Below are 19,403 nucleotides of genomic sequence, written 5' to 3'. Positions count from 1 at the left end.
CCTAAATATTTAATAACATGTCCAGAACTCACACTTTGTCTCCCAGCTCCTCTGCCATTCGAAGAATTTCAAAGAGCAGCACCATTTTCCCAGAATGTTCCAACACCTCAGCATCTGCATCAGTGACAAAATCTTTGTACCAGTCTGGAGCTGGGCTACCAGGATTGGAAGAGGATGTAGCTTTCCCTATTAAAAAAAAAAAAACCAACAAAGACAAATAAATAATAATCAAAGATGAGAAGAACACAGTCTTCATTTAAAGGTTTTGAATGAACTACAGAATTGTTCCCTCATTATTAGATTTAACTGGTATGAAAAGAGTTAAAGAGGCAAAGAAAAAACAGCCTTTGTAGTATCAGCATTTAAGGGATGCAGAAACAGAAACTCACCCTGCCTATAGCTCCTTGAACAAATTTAATCTCTGTGTGTAAATGTTTTACATACACACCCCCCACCTCTTAAAACATTTACAAGATGTTGTCACTGAGATAGGGGCAAAAAAAAGATTTTTCACCTGAACTGTCCCAAAAATTTTAAATTACTTAGGGAAAGAGATTAGACACACATAAAATAAGAGAATCAGCAAACTGTCTCTGTGATACCAGATACAATACAAAAGCTAAGTTTTTACAGGGAAAAAAACCCAAATTAAGAGTGCAGCTGTAAGAAGTTTGAATAACAACTTTAAAAGTTGTATTCCTGCTGCAATGGATCTGCTTGCTCAGCATCCAATTCAAATTCCAGATGCAATAAATTATGACAGATATATTTCCTAATCTTTCCATGAATCTTCCAGGTTATATAACTTTGTACTTCTGAGTTTAAAAATTTCACAGTGCAGCTTCCCTGCCTCAAAACCCCTGAGCTCTAAGTTGATGCCCCTTGTTTTTCCAGGATAAATAATTAAAAGTAGCAGGAGCTGTAGCTGTGAATTAAGGAATTTGCCATTCTGCCATACAACACAATTCCTGACAGCCCTCTCAAATTGCCTTTTGCAAAATGAAGCTGCCTCACGTTTTCACCATTCTGTGCTGTCCTCACCTTCATCTGACTTTGTTGATGCAGGGTTGTTTGTAAGATCTTCCACATTTCCTTCCCCACCTCCACGAGATCTTGAATTCCAGACTTTAATGACTTCCACATCATTATCACTGCCACTTCCACTTGAGCTACACTCTTTCTTCCCCTTTTTCCCCTTGGATTTTTTTTTCCTAAAAAGCAACATTATACACTTCATTATTTTTTTAAGTCTCGCTGAGAGAAAACATTCTAACAGACACATAAAATACAAAATAAACACTGACTTTATAGAAATCAGTTCTATAAGGGAAACAACACCAACAAACTAAATAAAAGGTCAATTACTTTGCATAGTCATCAGAACTTAAGCTCATGGAAGTTTCATCGGAATCTGAAGCTATGAAGTCATCCATGCTGTCTTCATCAAAATAGCCCTCAAAAGAGAAAAAACAGAAATTATTAACTATGTTCACCCAGAAGCTTTTATTAAACCTTCAGCCATCTGCTTACTCTTCATTTAAACAATGGCAAGTCCTACAAAGGCCTGGCCTTGCAAAATGTTTTAAGAATGACAACATACCCAGCAAGAAAAATATGACAAAACCAGCAGCAAAATGACCCCGCAGCAACAAAGATTTCCATTAATTTGACGAAACTTTACCTAGAGTTTGGCAGAGCTTATTTGGAAAGTTCTCAAGTGAGAGTATTTTGATATATCTAATTTACCTTATTTTCTTTGCTAATATAGTCCAGCTGCAAACACCAAGGGTGAGTCCAGATTCTGCTCAACATCTGGAAATCCTGGAACAGTTTAGCTCCAGCTTTGCCTCTTCCACCTTCATTGCCACCACCTACACCTGACAATAAAGTTCAGGTTTTAGAGCGAAGCCTGAAGTGAGTTTGCCACACTCAGCTCCCCTTTGAAGAGCCTGGCAGTGCAGATCTGAGTGTTCTTTCCAGCTGCACATCATACTGCAACATCTCTTGTAAAAGAGCTCAAATTACTCACTCACAGCCATTTTTTCTCCTAGTTAAAGTTGTCAAAATTAGATTTTCTCCTTTTTCTTGATAATGAGAAACATGATTATATTTTTTACGTAAAAGCACATTGCTCCCCAGTACAGGAACGAACACAAATCCTCTTAAAAAGACAGACATGTCTATTAAGGCTTTGTAAAAACAGCCCAAGGTGGAAAACACAAAATAACATTTGCATTTAGGTCTCAATGAATCTAACACTTCTGAGCTACCTTTAATGACCTGTAATGCTGTAGCATTCTATGACAAAAAATCCTACAAAACCCCAGCCTATTTGTTTGCTGTCCAAGCACTTCAGAAAGTTGATTTTCACCCTACCAACTGTGGCAAAATGCCCCTTATTAAATGCCATCAGAGCTGCAGGCACATACCTGTCAAATGGTCCAGGTAATACTGGTACAGCTTGCACTGGATCGGGGTCATCCGCACCTCGAGCACGTACTCGTATTTGGGGGGCAGGAACTTGGTTAACGCTGTGTAATCCTTCCTCTGCAATTTCACAAACAGTGCTTCACTCACAAGAAACGTGGCAACGACTCCTGAGAGCTTCAGGACTCAAAGGACAAAGCACTGTGGGTCACTGGTGGTGACTTTGGAGCTTTCCAGCTCCAAAGGAGGAAAATCAGCACAGGAAATGCAATTCACTGCAGGGACCCACCTGTTCCACTCAGGTTCTTCTCATGCCAAAGTCATGACCCACTAAGCCCATGCCCAGTTCCAAGTCCTTACAAAGTTCACTGCAACTACAGGAGCTGCTCTGGGAACTGCTTTTGGGTTTTTTTTTTAAATACCAAACCCAGGTTTTATTCTGTTTTTGGTTTTTTTTGACTCTGACACAACTCTGTCTCTCCACTTACCCAACGACCACAAGATCTGCTCTGCACAGGGCTGGGAGAAAATCCATGTGGGCTCCAGCCAAAGCTTTTTTTATCTAAGGTGTATAAAGTAACAAGTTCTTCATCCTTTTGAACCTGAATAATTTTCCTTCTCTCTTGTTTTCTGTTGTTCTGATTCTTGCAGATCAGAAAAAGACCATATTCAGAAATAACTGACAAACTATGCACCAGCAACTTTCTGTGCCGACTTTTAAGGCAGTTCTTAAATGTGCATATGGAATTAAACCAGAATATTTCAGAGCAACCAATGTCCTTCTCTACCATAAAATGTTCTTGGCTGCCAGCAGGAAATAGCTGTGTCCTCCAATACTGGTATTTTAGAATACACTGAGAAAAACTATGTTTGGAAAAAACTATGAGTTTGGGGAAAAACAATTAAGTTCTCCTAGTCACAAATAATGCAGGGATCAAATAATCAGTGAAAATATTTAACTTAAAAGATTTATGGAGCTCTCAAATCAGAAGCTGACAGGCCTATGGGTGATTTCATCAGAGTGAGACAAAAATAACTCCTCTCCTTCCCTGCAGGTAAATGAAGTGATGAGTAAGGGACAGAGTGTTCTCACCTGAACACAGCCAGCCAACATCTCATAGAGGATGTGAGCACGTTTCTTCATCACCCTGACATCCGCCAGAGTGGAGTCTGCACACTGCCCATTCTGGATGGGATTGATGAATCGATTCCGGAATTCCTTAATTGAGCCAAGCAAATTCTCCTTAATGAAGTTAACCATGCAGTGATCTAGGAGGAACAGACCACACTTGAGTGCTTCCAAATGGAAAGGGATTAATGCAAACAGAAAATAAATGTGCCTCATCTAAATACAGAGAAATCTAGCAAGCAGCTGCACTGTTTCAAATCCTTTTGTTCCAATCAAACTAAATATATATCTTCTGTGGCTGACAGGCAAAAGTGTACTGAAGAAAATAAAAGACAACTACTCACATTCTATAAGATTATTCTGCAGTGGTGTTCCTGTTAGAATTATTCTTCTCCTAGATCTAATAGAATTCATTGCCTTAGAAACAGCAGATGCTTCATTTTTCAATATGTGTCCTTCATCACACACCACAAAGTCAGGACCTGGAAAGAAATAATATTAAATCTCTCCACAATATTTCACTGTCACAAACAACCTGACAGCCTAAAGTACACAAACTTTGTTCTACCAATGTTACTTAAGGGTTTTTTTAAACTCTCTTTTATGTGTTATATGGTGAGATTTTTCAGCATTGATTGGGTTCTCACTCAGCCTTTGCACAAGCATTCAGAGTAGCCACTCTGGTAAAATCAAGGCTGTTATTTTAAAGTCTTCATGGCAAGGATTAAACTCATCTTTGCAGCATATTCCTGTCACAATGGTCTATTCCTGCTGCTGGCTGTGCTTGGCTGCACCTCCATCCACCCTGTCAAAACTCAGTAAAACTTCCTTCTCTCCAGCTTTAGGCTGCCATCTACTGACACTTAGGCAATCCCAAAACACCCAAAAACCAGGTAACCTGAAATTTTTCATTAAGGCAAGAGTATCACTAGGGGGACAGAGTGCAATCAGAAGTCTTAGATAATATAAAACACAACCAGATTTGAGCTGAATTACAGACAAGTGAATTGCCACCTTGCAGCTGAAAGTCACCTCAGGAATGTCCTCAGCTTTCTTCCAGGAGATAAAATATCAGTCTGGTTTAAGTGAGCTGCAGAAGGAATGTCAAAACCACACCACAACACATTCCCACAGTATGCAAAGCAACTCTAATAATAAGATAAATAATACTCAACTTGGCAGAACAGACTTACTCTTAATTGTTTTCAGACTTAGCACAATTTCTGGAATTTCTTTCCTTGAAAATGAAGTAAAAGATATTCTAGGATCCAAGTAGTAACTCAGAATAAATGTTTTACCAGCTCTAAACATGACCTCAGTTCCAGCACTCTCAACTCTGAAAGCAGCTCATGACAAGTTGCTGTACCTTGGAGAAAAGCCACCAGTTGGGTTCAGCAATTCAGAACTATAAAGGCCAATATTTGAGGAGCAAAGGACAGTTTAATCTTTTATAATTTACTGAGAATATTTTGTCTCTGACTAAATTCAAACTGATTGTAAAGAATAAAATTAATTCTAAGGCAGTGATCAACAACAGAGAATCAATTACACCTCTGACTACACACACATCAGTGCCAGTCACCTTAATCATGCCATTTTAAGGTCATTTAAAAGTTATTTGAATCTTACATATGAAAAGAAAATAATCAAGAAGATATTTCTTTCCAAGCAAAAAATCCAAACAAAACAAACCCCAACCTTCTGAAACAAGTCTAGAAGACAATTATGAAAATCCACATGTGAGTGGTAAATGCACTTAGGCTTGTCCAAGCCAGTGTATTTCTGAATTTTCCCACCTGCCACAGAAGCATTTCCCCATATTATTTCATGACTTTTGTACCTTCCCAGTTTTGACAGAATGAAAAGCACTGAGTGGCCACACAAAAAGCCTTCCTTTAATTGTAAGTAATCATCTCTAGCAGTGACAGATCCTTTCTCCAGTCCTCATTTCATTAAAGACTGTGATTCATTCACATGAAGGTAAAGAAATTAAATTTAAAAAACCACCTCAAAACTGCTGTTTAGAGTAAGTGAATGACAGTAAAGATATGAAAAAACTCAATCTCAGTACAATTACTCATGGTTGGTTTGGCTGAAATGCAGCACTGATATCTTGAACTAACATCTTGGCTACAGTTCAGCAGCAGGGATTTTCATCCATTTGTGGGGTTTTCCCTTGTTCTTCCAAAACACAAATGCAAATCATTATGGACAGAACATTCCTCAAAATATGATAAAGGAATGCAAAGCTTCAAGGGATCTCAGGGGATCATTCAGATCATTTTCTCCATCTCAGATAAAGGTTATGAGAAAGGGGCAGACCTGAGAGAAGTGGAAAACTCCACAGCCTCTCTTGCTAAAACACTATGCTACAAATCTGAATAAATTCTGCTCTTCCCTTTCTCCTAATCATGTCAAAACCAACTGACAACACTATTTTCATTAATCAGCTCTTAAATGGTGGAAAATTTGTCAGTTTAGTTGGTTTTTTCCTCAAAAGCATTACTCATGCAATCCTTCCTCCAAGCCTTCATCTTCTCACCCTTCTTACTGTACTTGCACATGTTAATATATTGAAATACATAAAATATACATATAGATGTATTCACACCATTCTCCTGTTCCTCTTAAGTCTACAAGAACTTTATACAACTGCCAATTTAAGAGAAGTCTCCAAGTTAAAAAGAATTTTTGTTAGTAAAAACAAGTTAAAAAAATAAATAAAGTTATTCAAGTGCTTCAAGCAGAGCACAGCAGTGATCAACAACCAACTGCCCTTCAGCAGTGGCACAACGCAGCCTGGAAACCCTGCATGTGTATAAAATCCTGCCATTCTTCCACATAGCAGAACTGGTTAATTAATGAAATCACTTCTCCACCCATAAACTTTGGCTAAACCTTCCCCCTCTGCTGCCCTTGACAGTGAAACACAAACTTCTCCTATATAGTATCTTATCCCAGCAGTATTCACCAGACACATCTCATTAAATTAGCAGATAAATCCCAAATTTGCAGCTTTTTCAATGGAAGTGCTCCCAGAGGCCAAGGTTTCCCTATTTCCAGTCCCAGCAGAAGCCAGCACATGGTTCTCTCTTGCTGGAATCTGCAACTGTCCATGCTGACCCACCAAGAGAGCAAGACACAAATGAGAATCTTGCAATCCCAATCCAAACAGCTCCAAAAATCAATGGGTAGCAACACACAGACACTTCTGTCTGGAACCTGCAATTAGTTATAATAAAGAAAGGGATGAGGCAACATGAAATGCCCTCAAGTTGTGCCAGGAGAGGTTCAGGCTGGACATGAGGAAAAATTTCTTCACTGAAAGAGTGGTTAAGCACAGCAGGACCTGCCCAGGGAGGTGGTGGAGTCATCACCCCTGAAGTGCTCCAAAAATGAGTAGACATGACATGGAAGATCAGGTTTACTTTAGTAGGTGTGGTGAGTCTGCACTCGAGCTTGGAGGTCTTTTCCAAGGTTAAAGTTTCCATGATTCTACAAAAATAACTGAGGAGTTATTTCAAGGTTGACTTTCTCAATGGTCTGGTTGCACTCTACCAACCAGTCCTGGAAGAGAACAGAACAGGAGGCTCCATGTTCATAAGGAATTATTCAAAATCTTTGAGGGTCAGTGTGCTGCAGCTTCCAAACTCAATTAAAATGACACATTAGAAGCCCATGACCTAATCCCAAAGACTGCTCTGTCCCAGTGTCTGAAGAGAGAACAAGAACACAGCAGGGTGTAAAAACCATGGCATGGCATAGGGAAGGATAACATTCCACAGTCCAGTATTTTTGGGGTTACACAAACACAAATCCATGAAGGGACAATGTTGCTGTAACAACACTTATGTTTGCCCTCCTTTACATTTTCCACCAGGAAAAAACTCCTCACAAAAATCAATTACTGTAGAACATTTTATTTCATCACTGCACCAAAACAAGACCCACTAAATACAAAATTACTGTCCTGTCACCACTACTTTGAGACAGCAATTCACACCTTTTCTCCCTTAGCTTTTACTTCCTTGACAATATTCCCAATAAATGCAATACCCTGAGAAAATCTGACAGAAAAGCAGTGACAGAACAGGGTTCCCCCCTCTATTTTTGTTTTTGGTTTGTTGTTGGGGTTTTTTTTGTTCTTAATAACTACATCTCAGGTAAAAGTCAGAAAAACCCATTAGGCAATAAGTGCATTTGCTTCACTGCTTAAATGATGTGTGTGGAATCAACACATTATATCTCAACAAAAATAATTAAAACAGTTCATCAGCTGCTGTACTGGAGCTTCCCTGACTCCACAGCCATTGCATGACTTAGTCAAGCTGGCAGAAAATTAATTAATATTTTAGCTGCTCCAACAGCCTTTCTGCAGAGCTGAAGATACCAATTCCACTTGGCCAATGCCAATAACCATGAAGTTATTTCTGCTCTTAGAATGAATGCTGTTCTAACAGACAAAAAGTTCACAGCTCTACTTTAGTGGGAAACTTCACAAAATCAAGCTCAACAAGTAGAAATTACCAATCAGAAAGAGGGGGGAAAAAAAAGAAAATCAATCACATACTGTCAATGTAAAGTCCAATCAGACAACTAAAATCCAAGAAAACCCAGCTCCACTTACTCTGCCTTCCATACCTGCATTCTCAAGGAGAAAGATCAACAGTACAGCAAAGTTGTACAAACTTTTAAATCTCAGTTTTTAAGACATCCTGCATAACCCTAATTATTTTCAGGTATCAGCTGCCAGTTCAGAATTTAGAAATTTTGCTATTATGATGAATCTTCCTAATCCTAAAATTTTTAGTCCTTTTTGGTGACCACTTGAGAAATCAGTTATATCAACTTGGAATACTTTCAAGTGTTTCCCTACATGTTGACAAAGTTTGCTAAATTCAGCCCAGCTCAAACCAGACTGAAAAAATAATTAACTGCTTTATCTGCATTCCCTTAATTAGCACTTCATTAACACTTGTTGTTTCACACTTCTAAGGTACATTGAATACTATTTTCATGTGTAGTTTGTGGTAGATTACCATCAAGGACAATACAGCCTGTGGTTGTAACAAATTAGATTAAAACAGCCCTGGGTCCCCAACAGACACCTCCAATTACAGTAATTTCACAATTATAAGCTGCACTGAGTATAAGCCGCACTTCCAGGTGCCAGCAACTTTTCATTCTTTGTCCATACATAAGCCACACCTGATTATAAACCCCACATCACAATACAGAGTGTGATAAAAGGTATCTATTCTATCACCATCTGTTGAGGGTGGGGGCAGTGATCCTTATCTCAACAGCAGATATTCTGCTAATGGGCCATCCACTGAAACCAAGCAGGGCATTGTTCTTTATCTTTTCACAACCCATCCTTCCTCCAGCCAGTCATTGTCTGCTAATGGCCATTGAGTCCCACTGTGTGACTGATAAAATTACTACATCCCATTGGAAGTTGCTCCAGCCAGGCAGAAGAGCCCAACATTTCTTACCAAGATAAAAACAGAGGTTTGGGGACACTAAGGGAGCCCCTTTCTCCACTGGACTCCAGAGGAAAACCGGATTTCTCCACATCACCACTGGACCTCCGGAGGGAAACTGCACCTTGTACAGGAGCACTGCTCCAACTGAGCCACATCTGTCACTGCAGGAGGATGCAGCCACCATGGAATGGGACCGCTACCAACACCCTGCCTGACGGGTGTCAGGTTGTACTCTGACTTTGTCAGGGTTTGGAGTTTGTTTCTTTGTAGTACTGTATTTCTATTTTAATTTCCCTAGTAAAGAACTGTTATTCCTAATTCCCATATCTTTGCCTGAGAGCCCCTTGATTTCAAAATTATAATAATTTGGAGGGAGGGGGTTAACATTCTCCATTTCAAAGAGAAGTTCCTGCCTTTCTCAGCAGACACCTGTCCTCCAAACTAAAACAGCAACTTTTTGTTCTTTGTCCATATATAAGCCGCACCTGATTATAAGCCGCACTTCGGGTTCAGACCAAAATTTTAGTCAAAATGGTGTGGCTTATAATTGTGAAATTACTGTACTTTGCAGAGGAAGCAAAGCCAGCAAATAAAAACACTTAACAGGAAAAGTTTCTAGAATATATTCCTTGTATTTGATTTAACAGAAAAGACAGAAATTTATTTACAAAAGCAGATGGGGTTGATTCTGAACAAATTTCTGTAACAGAGCAAAAGCCAACGAAGAAAAACTGCTGAATCTTACCAACACTATTTATTTTCTTGGCTGGTATACATAAACCTGGAAATCCAAACTATACAACCTGTATAAATTTTCACTTACCTGGATCGACTAAAGCTTTATTAAATATTTCTTTAAGTTTTCTACTCTTCACATTCCTGCCTTGTGCCAGGTTTCGGTACATCTCGTAGCCAATGATCATCACACCTCCATCATCCTGCCACTGCTGCAGCATGTAGCTCCTCTCCTGAGGCCTTTTCACAGTTGCCAGCTCATAGACCTTCCAAAGGGGAAAAGAACCCTTTAATTCCTCTTAAAATATTCAACAGTGGTCTAACTTTTAATACTTCGGCTGTATTAATGCAAGTAGATTTTTCACATCATTAAAGCACATTTCTTAGTCTTTATTTTAGGTGGTAGAGCTTCCCAATTATGCAAATCATCCAGTTGTATCAGGAAGAAATCTTTCTAAGCGTCTTACATCAAGTTTTTCCTCATCTTCTAAACCTTCTTGCCATTTTTCAAACTCATTCAGCCAGTTCAAGGCAGTGTTGAGTGGACACACGACCAGAGCTGTCCGAAAATCCAGTTTGTCACACAGCAAGACTGTGTGGAGAAAACTTACTACCTGCAAGAGAAAAAACAGGCAGAACACCAAATAAACACCAGGAAAGAGAGAAAGGTTAGCTATTCAATTATGTAATTAAATTACCAACAACAGTCATGTTTCAATATAGTTTTTGGTTAAACAAATAGAATTTTTAATTAAATTTCATACAGGTGCATTTGGAGTTCATACATTCCTTACTCTGTGTTCCATGGCTGAACACACCCTTCACATACTGAGATATTTTTGAATTGCTGAATGATTTAATAGAAAACCCTTCCTTGACATTTCATCAGCCATTTTCATAAATTAAACACTTTTATGACATAGTTTTTAAGCTTTCTCCCAACATTTGTCCCAAACATAAAAAAAATTAACAGTCAAGTTTCTTAAAAGTGAACTTCAGTCTTAAAGCAGTTTACCACACTTTTTTCAAGGTATTTCAAGGCAAATTCTCTCAGTAGAGCTCTGCAGCAGTGTTTTCCAAGGATTCACCTTGCAGTCAGCCTGGCTGTATACTGAGGATGACAGCATCTCCTTGGGGCTGGGAAAAACCCCAAATATTTTGGTGTCACTCAGTGTTTCTGCTGGGCTGCCTGTTCAGAGCAGTAGCAGTCAAAGGCAGGACTAGGGGAGAGTCAGTGATCCCATGGCAGCTCCAGCTCTCCCACTGGGCTTTGGAAGTACAACACAAGTTCTTTCTACATCAAATCTGAGTATCTGGAAACTCTGGTTTAATAGAGGAATTTTAAACTGCATGACTGTGCTTGGAATGCTGGGCAGCAAAGTGATTTTAAAAGAAGAAGATCTGCTGGTGGTTCTGTGTAAAACAAAACCACCCAGGAAGTCTCATAAGCACAATCCTTTGTCCTGGTCAGCAAGTCCCCAGTGCCCTGATTTCCCTGATCCCCACTGACATCCTGCCCTACAGTTGGCAAATTCTGCTACAACTCGTGGCTGGTTCAGCTCTTTTAAGAGCTAAACAACAAATGGCATCACAGAGCACAGCAGTGACTGGCAAATGGACACATATGGAAAAAACAATCACCTCAGCTTCAAACACCAGCCTTCAAAATGGTTTATACTGATAGGCGTTTCTAACTACAGCTTTCTCTGCTTATCAAGAAATTACAGCCAAAATTACTGTCATTAACATACCTGGATCACTGTAAGTATGTAATCAAACTGCATGGTGTGTAAAGTGTAGGTGGAAAAAGTCCCCTACACAACAGTTCTGCAAAGCATTGCAAATCTCCAAACTCCTCAAGAGCCACACCACCTAAGCTAGGATCAAGTCTGTAAAAATGCACCTTCCAAAGGTGATTTTTGAAGTGTTCTGTAAAATTGTAGACTGTCAAAATACTGTGTCTGTCACTCCCATTTCCCTAAACAAAGCAAATTTTAGACATGCTGGAGCTGGAGACAAACTCCTGCTGTGCATCAGCACCAATCAGAGCTGCAGCCTGGATTTGCCTGAACTGGTCATACATGAGTGACCTTGGCTCCTCTGGTCATCCTCAGTTCTGTGTAACTCCAAAAATCCCCACAAACCCACCAGCATCTGACTTCACACACAAGGTCTGGCATTAAAAAATAAAAACTACCAAATCTGATAAACTTGTACTTTATCAGCAGCAAATTGATTTTAAAACAGTCAAGAAAATAAATAATTTAAGGGAAAAAATGAATTGAGGAGGACAGAAAACCCACAACCTGCTTAAGATTATTGCACAGTCTTAGAAACAGGTTCCAGCTGTACTTATTTTCTTGTTCTGAGCTGCAAGAGAACTACACAGGACTTGGAAATAATTTTGTTTCTTACCTGTAGTGTTTTCCCCAGGCCCATACAGTGAGCAAGAATGCAGCCAGAGCCAGGAGATGTCTTGGTTTTTTTTACAGATTCACAACAGCAATCCCACATGAACTGAACACCTGAGGAAATTAATGAAAGTTTTCTGATTAAACATTCATTTTATTACATTTCATCTTATAAGAGATAGCTGTGATCTCTCAGATCATGATAACTCTTAGGAAAGCAGTTGTCAGGATAATTTCATTTCTGTCCAGTGGGATGAACTTTGTCTTGAACTTGATTATATTCACAGCTTCACTGAAGAGGTGGCAACTGGGTTGGAAAACACTCCTGTGAGAATGCAGATTGCCAGATTTTTTGGACAGGGAGAGGAAAAGATCCATTCTGGTTTTGCCAGTTAAGGAGTTTTGATTATTCTAATTCAATCTGCATAATGTGCCCCCGGGATTAAAAAATCCTTTTTTTTTTCTTTAAACTTTTTCCTTACCATCTACTTGGTGTGGTTTCAGTCTGGTCACTATTCTCCTGTGAACCTGCACTAATGGTTCTTTGGTTTCTTCATCTTCATCTAAAACCAGCTTGGTTGTAATGGGACATTTCAGAGGTGAAGCATCTTCAATCTCTATCACCTGCAAAGAGAAACAGGGCATCAAACAGGGCATTCTCACATGAGTAACACCCAGCATTTGAGACACTTCAGATTTACCAGAACTGCAAGTCATAATTTATTTAATAAAGAAAAACTTTCAATTCTTAACTCCATCACAACTTACTCTGGCACTGCAGTGAAGAAGCAGGAAACTGGAACAACTTTCTAAGGTCAGAGCAGTCAAATAAAACTTACCAAGGTCAACCTGCAGGAAACTGCAGACAAAACTTGTGGCTTACAAGGCTGTAAGCAGTTCTCAAAAACTATTTATCAAATTACACTGAGGTTGAAATTTATCATCTTAAACATCATCAGGAATTCAAGTTCACAGAATTTTACACAGAAAGCAGACCATACCTCTCTCAATTTCTCTCTCTCCCGTTCTCTCTCTGCTATTCGTTTTCTTCTTTCTTCTTCTTCTTTAAGTGCATTTTGTGTTTCTGTTCTGAGCTTATCATCTTTAATAATTTTCCTGATTTTCTTCCTGCCTTTTCCAGGAGATTTTGAGTCATCATTGTCTTCATTCTCAGACTTACTCTATTAGAAATTAAATAAAGAATGCATTAGCAAGAAAATCATGGCACAAACCATCAAACCCTTCTTTCTTAGACAAGCTCCCAGAAATTCTTACACACTCAGGTGAAGTTCAGCTAATAAGAAAAAAAAGGCCTTTTAAAAAAGTCTGACAAAAGAAGTGGCACCTTAACTGTAATGCATTCTATCAAAGATAAGCCCAGCTGTGCAAAGGCAGTACTGAAGGTACTGTTATCATTTCAGAGTAACTAATGATTATTAATAAAGCACTTTTTTCCTGCTACACTGGGGCTAAATCGGATCAGCCCTTACCTACACTACACAGGAAAAGAAACCCCAACACTACCAAAGCCTTAACCTACAACTTGTCTCATCTACATTTAGATTAAAAGTTCCATTTAGCTCAATATCATGCATTTTTATCAAGATCTAGAGAGGAAAAGTTTTAGTTCAACAAAATGTTTTACCTCCACAGTGGTGGCATTTTACAAATATCAGCCTGAATTGACATTGAGAAATGTTTTAATTTCTTACTGTCTTTTGTGCAGAGCTTTTGTTTGAGATACCCTGAGCAGCTGGCAGAGAGACAGGAACTCCCTATTTATTACTTCAAAACATGATACAGCACCTTATTCTCATTTTCACTCGATGAATCCTCCTGAACCTTTATCCTCCTTCGTTTCTTTTTCTGTTTGTAGCTGCGCTGGTTTTCTTCTGCTTCAGCTTTTTTGGCAGATCTGTTAAAAAGCAAAAAGGCAATATTACTGATTAACCATAATAATCCTCTGCATCACTGAAAAACAGTGGTAGAGGAGTACTACATTAATAATTAATAACATATGCACTCCTTTTGTGCACTTAGGGTTGACTTCCAAAATCCTTCCTGCTCAGCCCACTGGATACACAGAGCAATGAGAAAACCCTACAGAATCTCAGAACTTTATACTGCAATCCATCAGTTGACAGTGATGTATTTGGCATTAAAATGTCCATTGTACTGGTTCAGCATATTGTTGTGTATCCCCTGCTGTGGTACAAATTCAAAATTCCCACATTTGCTGCAAAATAAATTAACATTCTGTAATTCCTACAGACAATAATCATCAAGGGTTTTAACTTTTACCATTTCCCTGCATAAACTGCAGTATTAAAACCCAAAATAAACACAGGGTAAAAACAGTTCAGTTTTATTCATACCTTGTCCTTGGCCTTTGGTCATCCTCAGACTCACTGACCTCTTCACTCACTGCAGACTCTTGGAACTCAGAGTCATTCGAGTCATCACTGCTCACTTGGAAAATAAAGGAACATTTATTTCATTTTTCATCACTGCAAAACCAGCAGCTCCTCACTGCATAACTTAAGAGCAACAAGCATTGCCAAGGTTCATTTCAGACAATATGGGACCTATATTTATAAGAAGCAAGAGATAAAAGGGGTCCTTATGCATGACCATCTACATTTGTTTTACAAGCAAATGGCAGAGAGCATTAAATGACAGAGGAAAACTGTGGGGAACAATATGGAACTTCAGAAAATAAAAGGTGATTTTTAGTTAAACAAGCTTTTGTTTCAAGTGTTTTACATGTCATTTTATAACCATACTCTGAGAAAAAGGGCCCTTATTTACACACAAAATGTAAAATTGCATGGCTATATTTATGGTCTGGCATTTTTTCAGGTAATGCAAGCTCAAAACTGCCTCAAAAAGCAATTAAAAATAAACTTAAAAGAGTAGCATTAGCAATACTCTCCTAACCACTTTGAGGAGCTCTCACTGGCATTTTTAGGTAATGAAGACATCAGTGTGGCATTTAACACCTTTAATTTCAGCTTGACCTTGAACACAGAGGAAAGTTTAATTGTTTTTTGAATGACAAGGCTTAAAACATGAGGTGATCTACGTACATGGGAAAGGTAACACTAATAACATAAGGGCTAAAAAGGGCAAACTGAAATCAAATATATTCTGTTTGAGGGCAGTCAGCTTCAGAGGTTTGCACTGAAGAACCCTGAGCTGCCTCTTATTTGCACACTAATTCAAAGGTAATTTACAGTTACCCTCCTGCATGAAATGCTGTACGTAGAGTTTTAATCCTGTAAGGGAGGAAAAACATGGCTATGCAAAAACAGATAAAAATGAGTTTTCATGGAGGAAAATGCTAAACAAATCACTTTACATTTGTATTCAGTGGAAGACCACAAAAGCTGGCTGGCATTAGTGCAACTCAGGGATCAGAGAAGGCCAGTGCACCTTTCCTGGCCAGGAAACACCCACAGGTTCGTTGTTCCTGCCTGCAACAATGAATCTCCAGCCCAGGCTCATTTCACAGTGCCATCTGGTGCTCAGCCCCAGCCTGCTCCACTGCAATTGCAGCATGGACACATCCCTCGGGCACTACTGCCAGCCCAAGAGAGCAATTACATAAAGGACAAGACTGATTTCCCCAGATTTAGACATTCTGGGCTTGTCTCTGCTGTTTAGGATGGATATTCTAAGACTCCACAGGATTAATCCAATTCAAAAGATACAGCAAGTGGACAGAGCTGCACTTGTATTCAACAATTCAAATAAAGCTATTTATCAAAAAAATATAAGGGAATTCTAGACTTCATACACAAGGAAATTTATACAGGGATTTTAAAATCCCGACTGAGATCTCCACTCTGACAAGCTCTGGATTTGTTTTCCAGAAGTACTTTTTATGACCAAAAAAAGAAGATGTGGATCATGGATTGTGTACCTTTCCTTCTATTTCTTCGCTTCCCCCCTTCCTTTTTGTCTTTTGGCTTCACTGCCTTCTTTTCTTCTCCAGACTCCCCATCACTCACGGTGAGCTTGTGCCTCAGCAGTCTGTGTCTGTATCTGGGCTTCTTGGATGTTTCTTCTTCCTCTGAATCCGACTCAGAATCACCTTCTTCCTTTTCAGACTTCTTGTCTTCCTTCCCCTTCTCTCCTGTCACACCAAGAGTCAGTACCATGTGCATACCAGTCACTTTCTTATCTTACATAAACTGGGCAAGAATTAAAATCTGAATGAATTTAGGCTAAATCCTGTGCTTTTCCAGGGAATACAAGCAACAACATACCAGTTTCCTCAAATGTTTAGAATTTCCCACTGCCTGAATGCTTGGAATGCCTTTTCCAGTGAGTGTGTCAGCCAAATCTCTCCTATACACTTGTAGGACTTACTGTTCTGTATAAATAATAATCCCTCACAAACCCTAGGACTTCTTAATTGCTTGCAAAAACCAGACTGTAACAAAAAAAATAAACATACAGAAAACTAAAAGAGATTATAATCCTCATGACCATATACATTGGCCTCTATGTGGCAAATACATATCAAAATCAGTAATAGTTTTTGCTGAAAACTTTAACAATCACCATTTTCCCAAGTGACCCTTGAAACCATGACAGGTGCCACTTTTTCCCAGATGCTTTTTTGGTGCTTACCATCATCTCCTGTGTTTTCAGTTTGCTTTGCAGGTTTCTTTTTTCCTTCCTCCGGCTGCTCATCTGAAGATGTATCCTCATCAGAGGAAAGATTGGCTTTGATTTCTTCTAAAAGCATTTTCTTGGCAATTCTTTGAAGTAAAACAGAAAACACTATTTATTCCATTGTTCAAGTAAATCTATGAATGACAAGTGTAATCCTACACCATTCAGAACTTCAAAAAAAGGGCTGAAAGCTGAACAAAAAAAAAGACACGTGATGAAAAGTCATTGTGGCAAGACAGGATCTATCAGCAAAAATCTCATATTAAATGTAATTGTGCTGACTTTCTTTAGAAAGCAGGTTTGTATAAAGTTTCTTTAAAAGAAGTTTCTTGCTTTACAGCAGAGTTGAAATAGTTATAAAATGCACTGACTTAGAGATTTCATTTTATTCATGGTCTATCTGGATAACTAACCACAAGCACTTGCCTTACAGCAGCTCTTGCAAAAATCCTTATGTGTTTATATCCAAAAAGTCTGACCAACACTACAGGACCTTAATTTTAGATAAAGATTATCATCTTATTTCCTGCTCCACAAACTGTCCACTCAGCTTCCCATGTTTCACTGCAGAACAAGTTTCCAGCTAATGCACAAGTAACTATGGAAAAATTATTTCTTTACAAACATAAAAATCTTGTCTCAATCTACTCAAGGCATGTATGTCAAAAGCACAGGAAAATAGTGGACTTAGAGTACTTGCACTTCAAGGGAAAAAAAATAAACCAGTTCTTCCTCATATAAATTTCAGGAATACTACAGTTTCCATTCTGAGGTCATCCATTTTAAATACATTTGTGTTTTCTAGGTGAAACCTCATCTGTCTTGCCTTTTGGGAGAATTAATGGGTGTACATAGCTCAGGATGGGAAAGCTCTCCCACCAATCAAAACAACAGCTCAAAACAACCATGGAACTGAGCCCCAAGCCAGGTTTCACTTGGGAATGGCAAAGGAACAGGGATCTCTCAAGCAAAGCTTCCCTTACAACAGAAAACTGAGTTGCGACTTCTATGGAGCACAAATCGGCTTTTAATCAGTATTTCATTTTCCAGCCTGCAATGCCTCCCTAAAACAAAATAATTTTTCAAAGGGAATCTTCCCAAGCTATCTTTCCTGACACTCCACACAGTATTTTCTAGTTTTTGAGCAACAGTACAGATTTTTTTAAAACACTCTCACACTAATTTATATTCGGTTATTATTAAAAGATGGAAGCAAAACAGTTTAATAAACATTTCAGATTGTTCAGTGAGTCAGACCATCCATCAGCATTCAAAACACACCCTCCCCCTCTCTCTTGAGAAGAAAAAGCTGATTAAAACTTTACCAAGCAGTACCCTTGGAGAACTTCAATTCCACATCAAAAAATCACAGCATGAACACAAACAAAACTTACTAAAGTCCACAGATAAGCAACATCCTCTTCCAAATGCTTTTTGCATTAGGCCCTCCCAGAGGATATTTAGAAAAGGGATTTAGGGTTTGGTTGGTTGTTGATTTTTTTTTTAAACCCAGCACATCATGTGTAACAGCAATAGAAATAAACAGCTTCTCATATAAGAAATTCAGACTGTAATTCTTCCATCTCTTAATGGTCAGAACTTTTTCTTCAAAATGAAACTGCTTGGAATGTCACAAGCTGGCTTCCCTTTAACAGCTTTTAACATAAATTATTAACCTTGACTCCTACTCCAGAAAACACAGAGAGCAGTGGTCTGGCTACTTGTCTGGTTTAATACAAACCCAAAGTTTTGCAAAAGAAAAAAACCCTAAAAGATCTGAAAAAAACTGAAATCGAATCCTGCAAGTCCTGCCCTTGACTTATTTTGGCAAGTGCATCAGCAAAGTTAACACAGCTTGTGCATGGCAATACTTACCTCTACACAAGTCACCTTTAAAAGGCTGACTTTGGCTCTTAGCAAAACAGGACCTTCATTTTAACTTTTTCTTTAATGAAGTATTTTTTAAGAGAATTAGCAAACAGCAAATGTATCTAACACCTAAAAAGACCATGCACAAAATCTATCATCCAAAAAGAGAAGATGCTCTCATTTTTCTATTAATCACCAGCATAACCAACAACCAGATTGGGTAAACTGATTAGTTGCTAATTATTTATAATAATATTGATTAAGAAGTTATTGCTATGATAGAAAATTAATCCTGGTTTTTATCTAGGATAAAGACTCAACCACTTGCAACCAAATTGAGCTGGGACTGTTCGTTAGTGAGCAAAACTGCATTTTCTTCAATGCATTTACTGGCATGAATTTAGGCAAAAAAAGTGAGATATTATTAAGATGTTCAAGATTTAAAAGATGTCAATCTTTAGTTAACTTCATATCTGATCAGAATGATTAAGTGTAAGCAACATTAAAGAGATCAGGCCTTGTAAAAGCACGTGACAAATGACTGATGTAACAAACAGTTTATATGAATTATTATAAATTGAGTACTGGACTCTGGAAGCTGGGTTCCAATTAAACCACAACAGGTGTTGACCAGGATAACACATATTTCTATTTTATTATAAAATC

General features: G+C 38.5%; 1 protein-coding gene across 2 annotated transcripts in view; it reads right to left on the bottom strand.

Annotated features, from left to right (window-relative positions):
- The window catches only part of ATRX (ATRX chromatin remodeler), a 69,749-nt gene that overhangs the window by 15,115 nt on the left and 35,231 nt on the right, over positions 1–19,403 (bottom strand). For both annotated transcript variants that reach the window (XM_033072061.2, XM_033072063.2), the window contains 16 exons: positions 16,824–16,954; positions 16,111–16,323; positions 14,564–14,657; positions 13,995–14,103; positions 13,190–13,369; positions 12,671–12,812; positions 12,193–12,302; positions 10,245–10,391; positions 9,866–10,043; positions 3,901–4,038; positions 3,521–3,696; positions 2,430–2,547; positions 1,747–1,877; positions 1,366–1,454; positions 1,042–1,211; positions 33–186 (listed from right to left, as the gene is read on the bottom strand). In XM_033072061.2, the coding sequence (XP_032927952.1) occupies positions 33–186; positions 1,042–1,211; positions 1,366–1,454; positions 1,747–1,877; positions 2,430–2,547; positions 3,521–3,696; positions 3,901–4,038; positions 9,866–10,043; positions 10,245–10,391; positions 12,193–12,302; positions 12,671–12,812; positions 13,190–13,369; positions 13,995–14,103; positions 14,564–14,657; positions 16,111–16,323; positions 16,824–16,954 (2,280 nt within the window). The remainder of the gene's footprint in view (positions 1–32; positions 187–1,041; positions 1,212–1,365; positions 1,455–1,746; positions 1,878–2,429; positions 2,548–3,520; positions 3,697–3,900; positions 4,039–9,865; positions 10,044–10,244; positions 10,392–12,192; positions 12,303–12,670; positions 12,813–13,189; positions 13,370–13,994; positions 14,104–14,563; positions 14,658–16,110; positions 16,324–16,823; positions 16,955–19,403) is intronic.

The sequence above is a fragment of the Catharus ustulatus genome, chromosome 14, assembly GCF_009819885.2.
Source record: "Catharus ustulatus isolate bCatUst1 chromosome 14, bCatUst1.pri.v2, whole genome shotgun sequence".
NCBI classification, from domain to species: Eukaryota; Metazoa; Chordata; class Aves; order Passeriformes; family Turdidae; genus Catharus; species Catharus ustulatus.
Note: the sequence above shows the minus strand (reverse complement) of the source record. Positions and strands in the feature narration are given on the sequence as shown.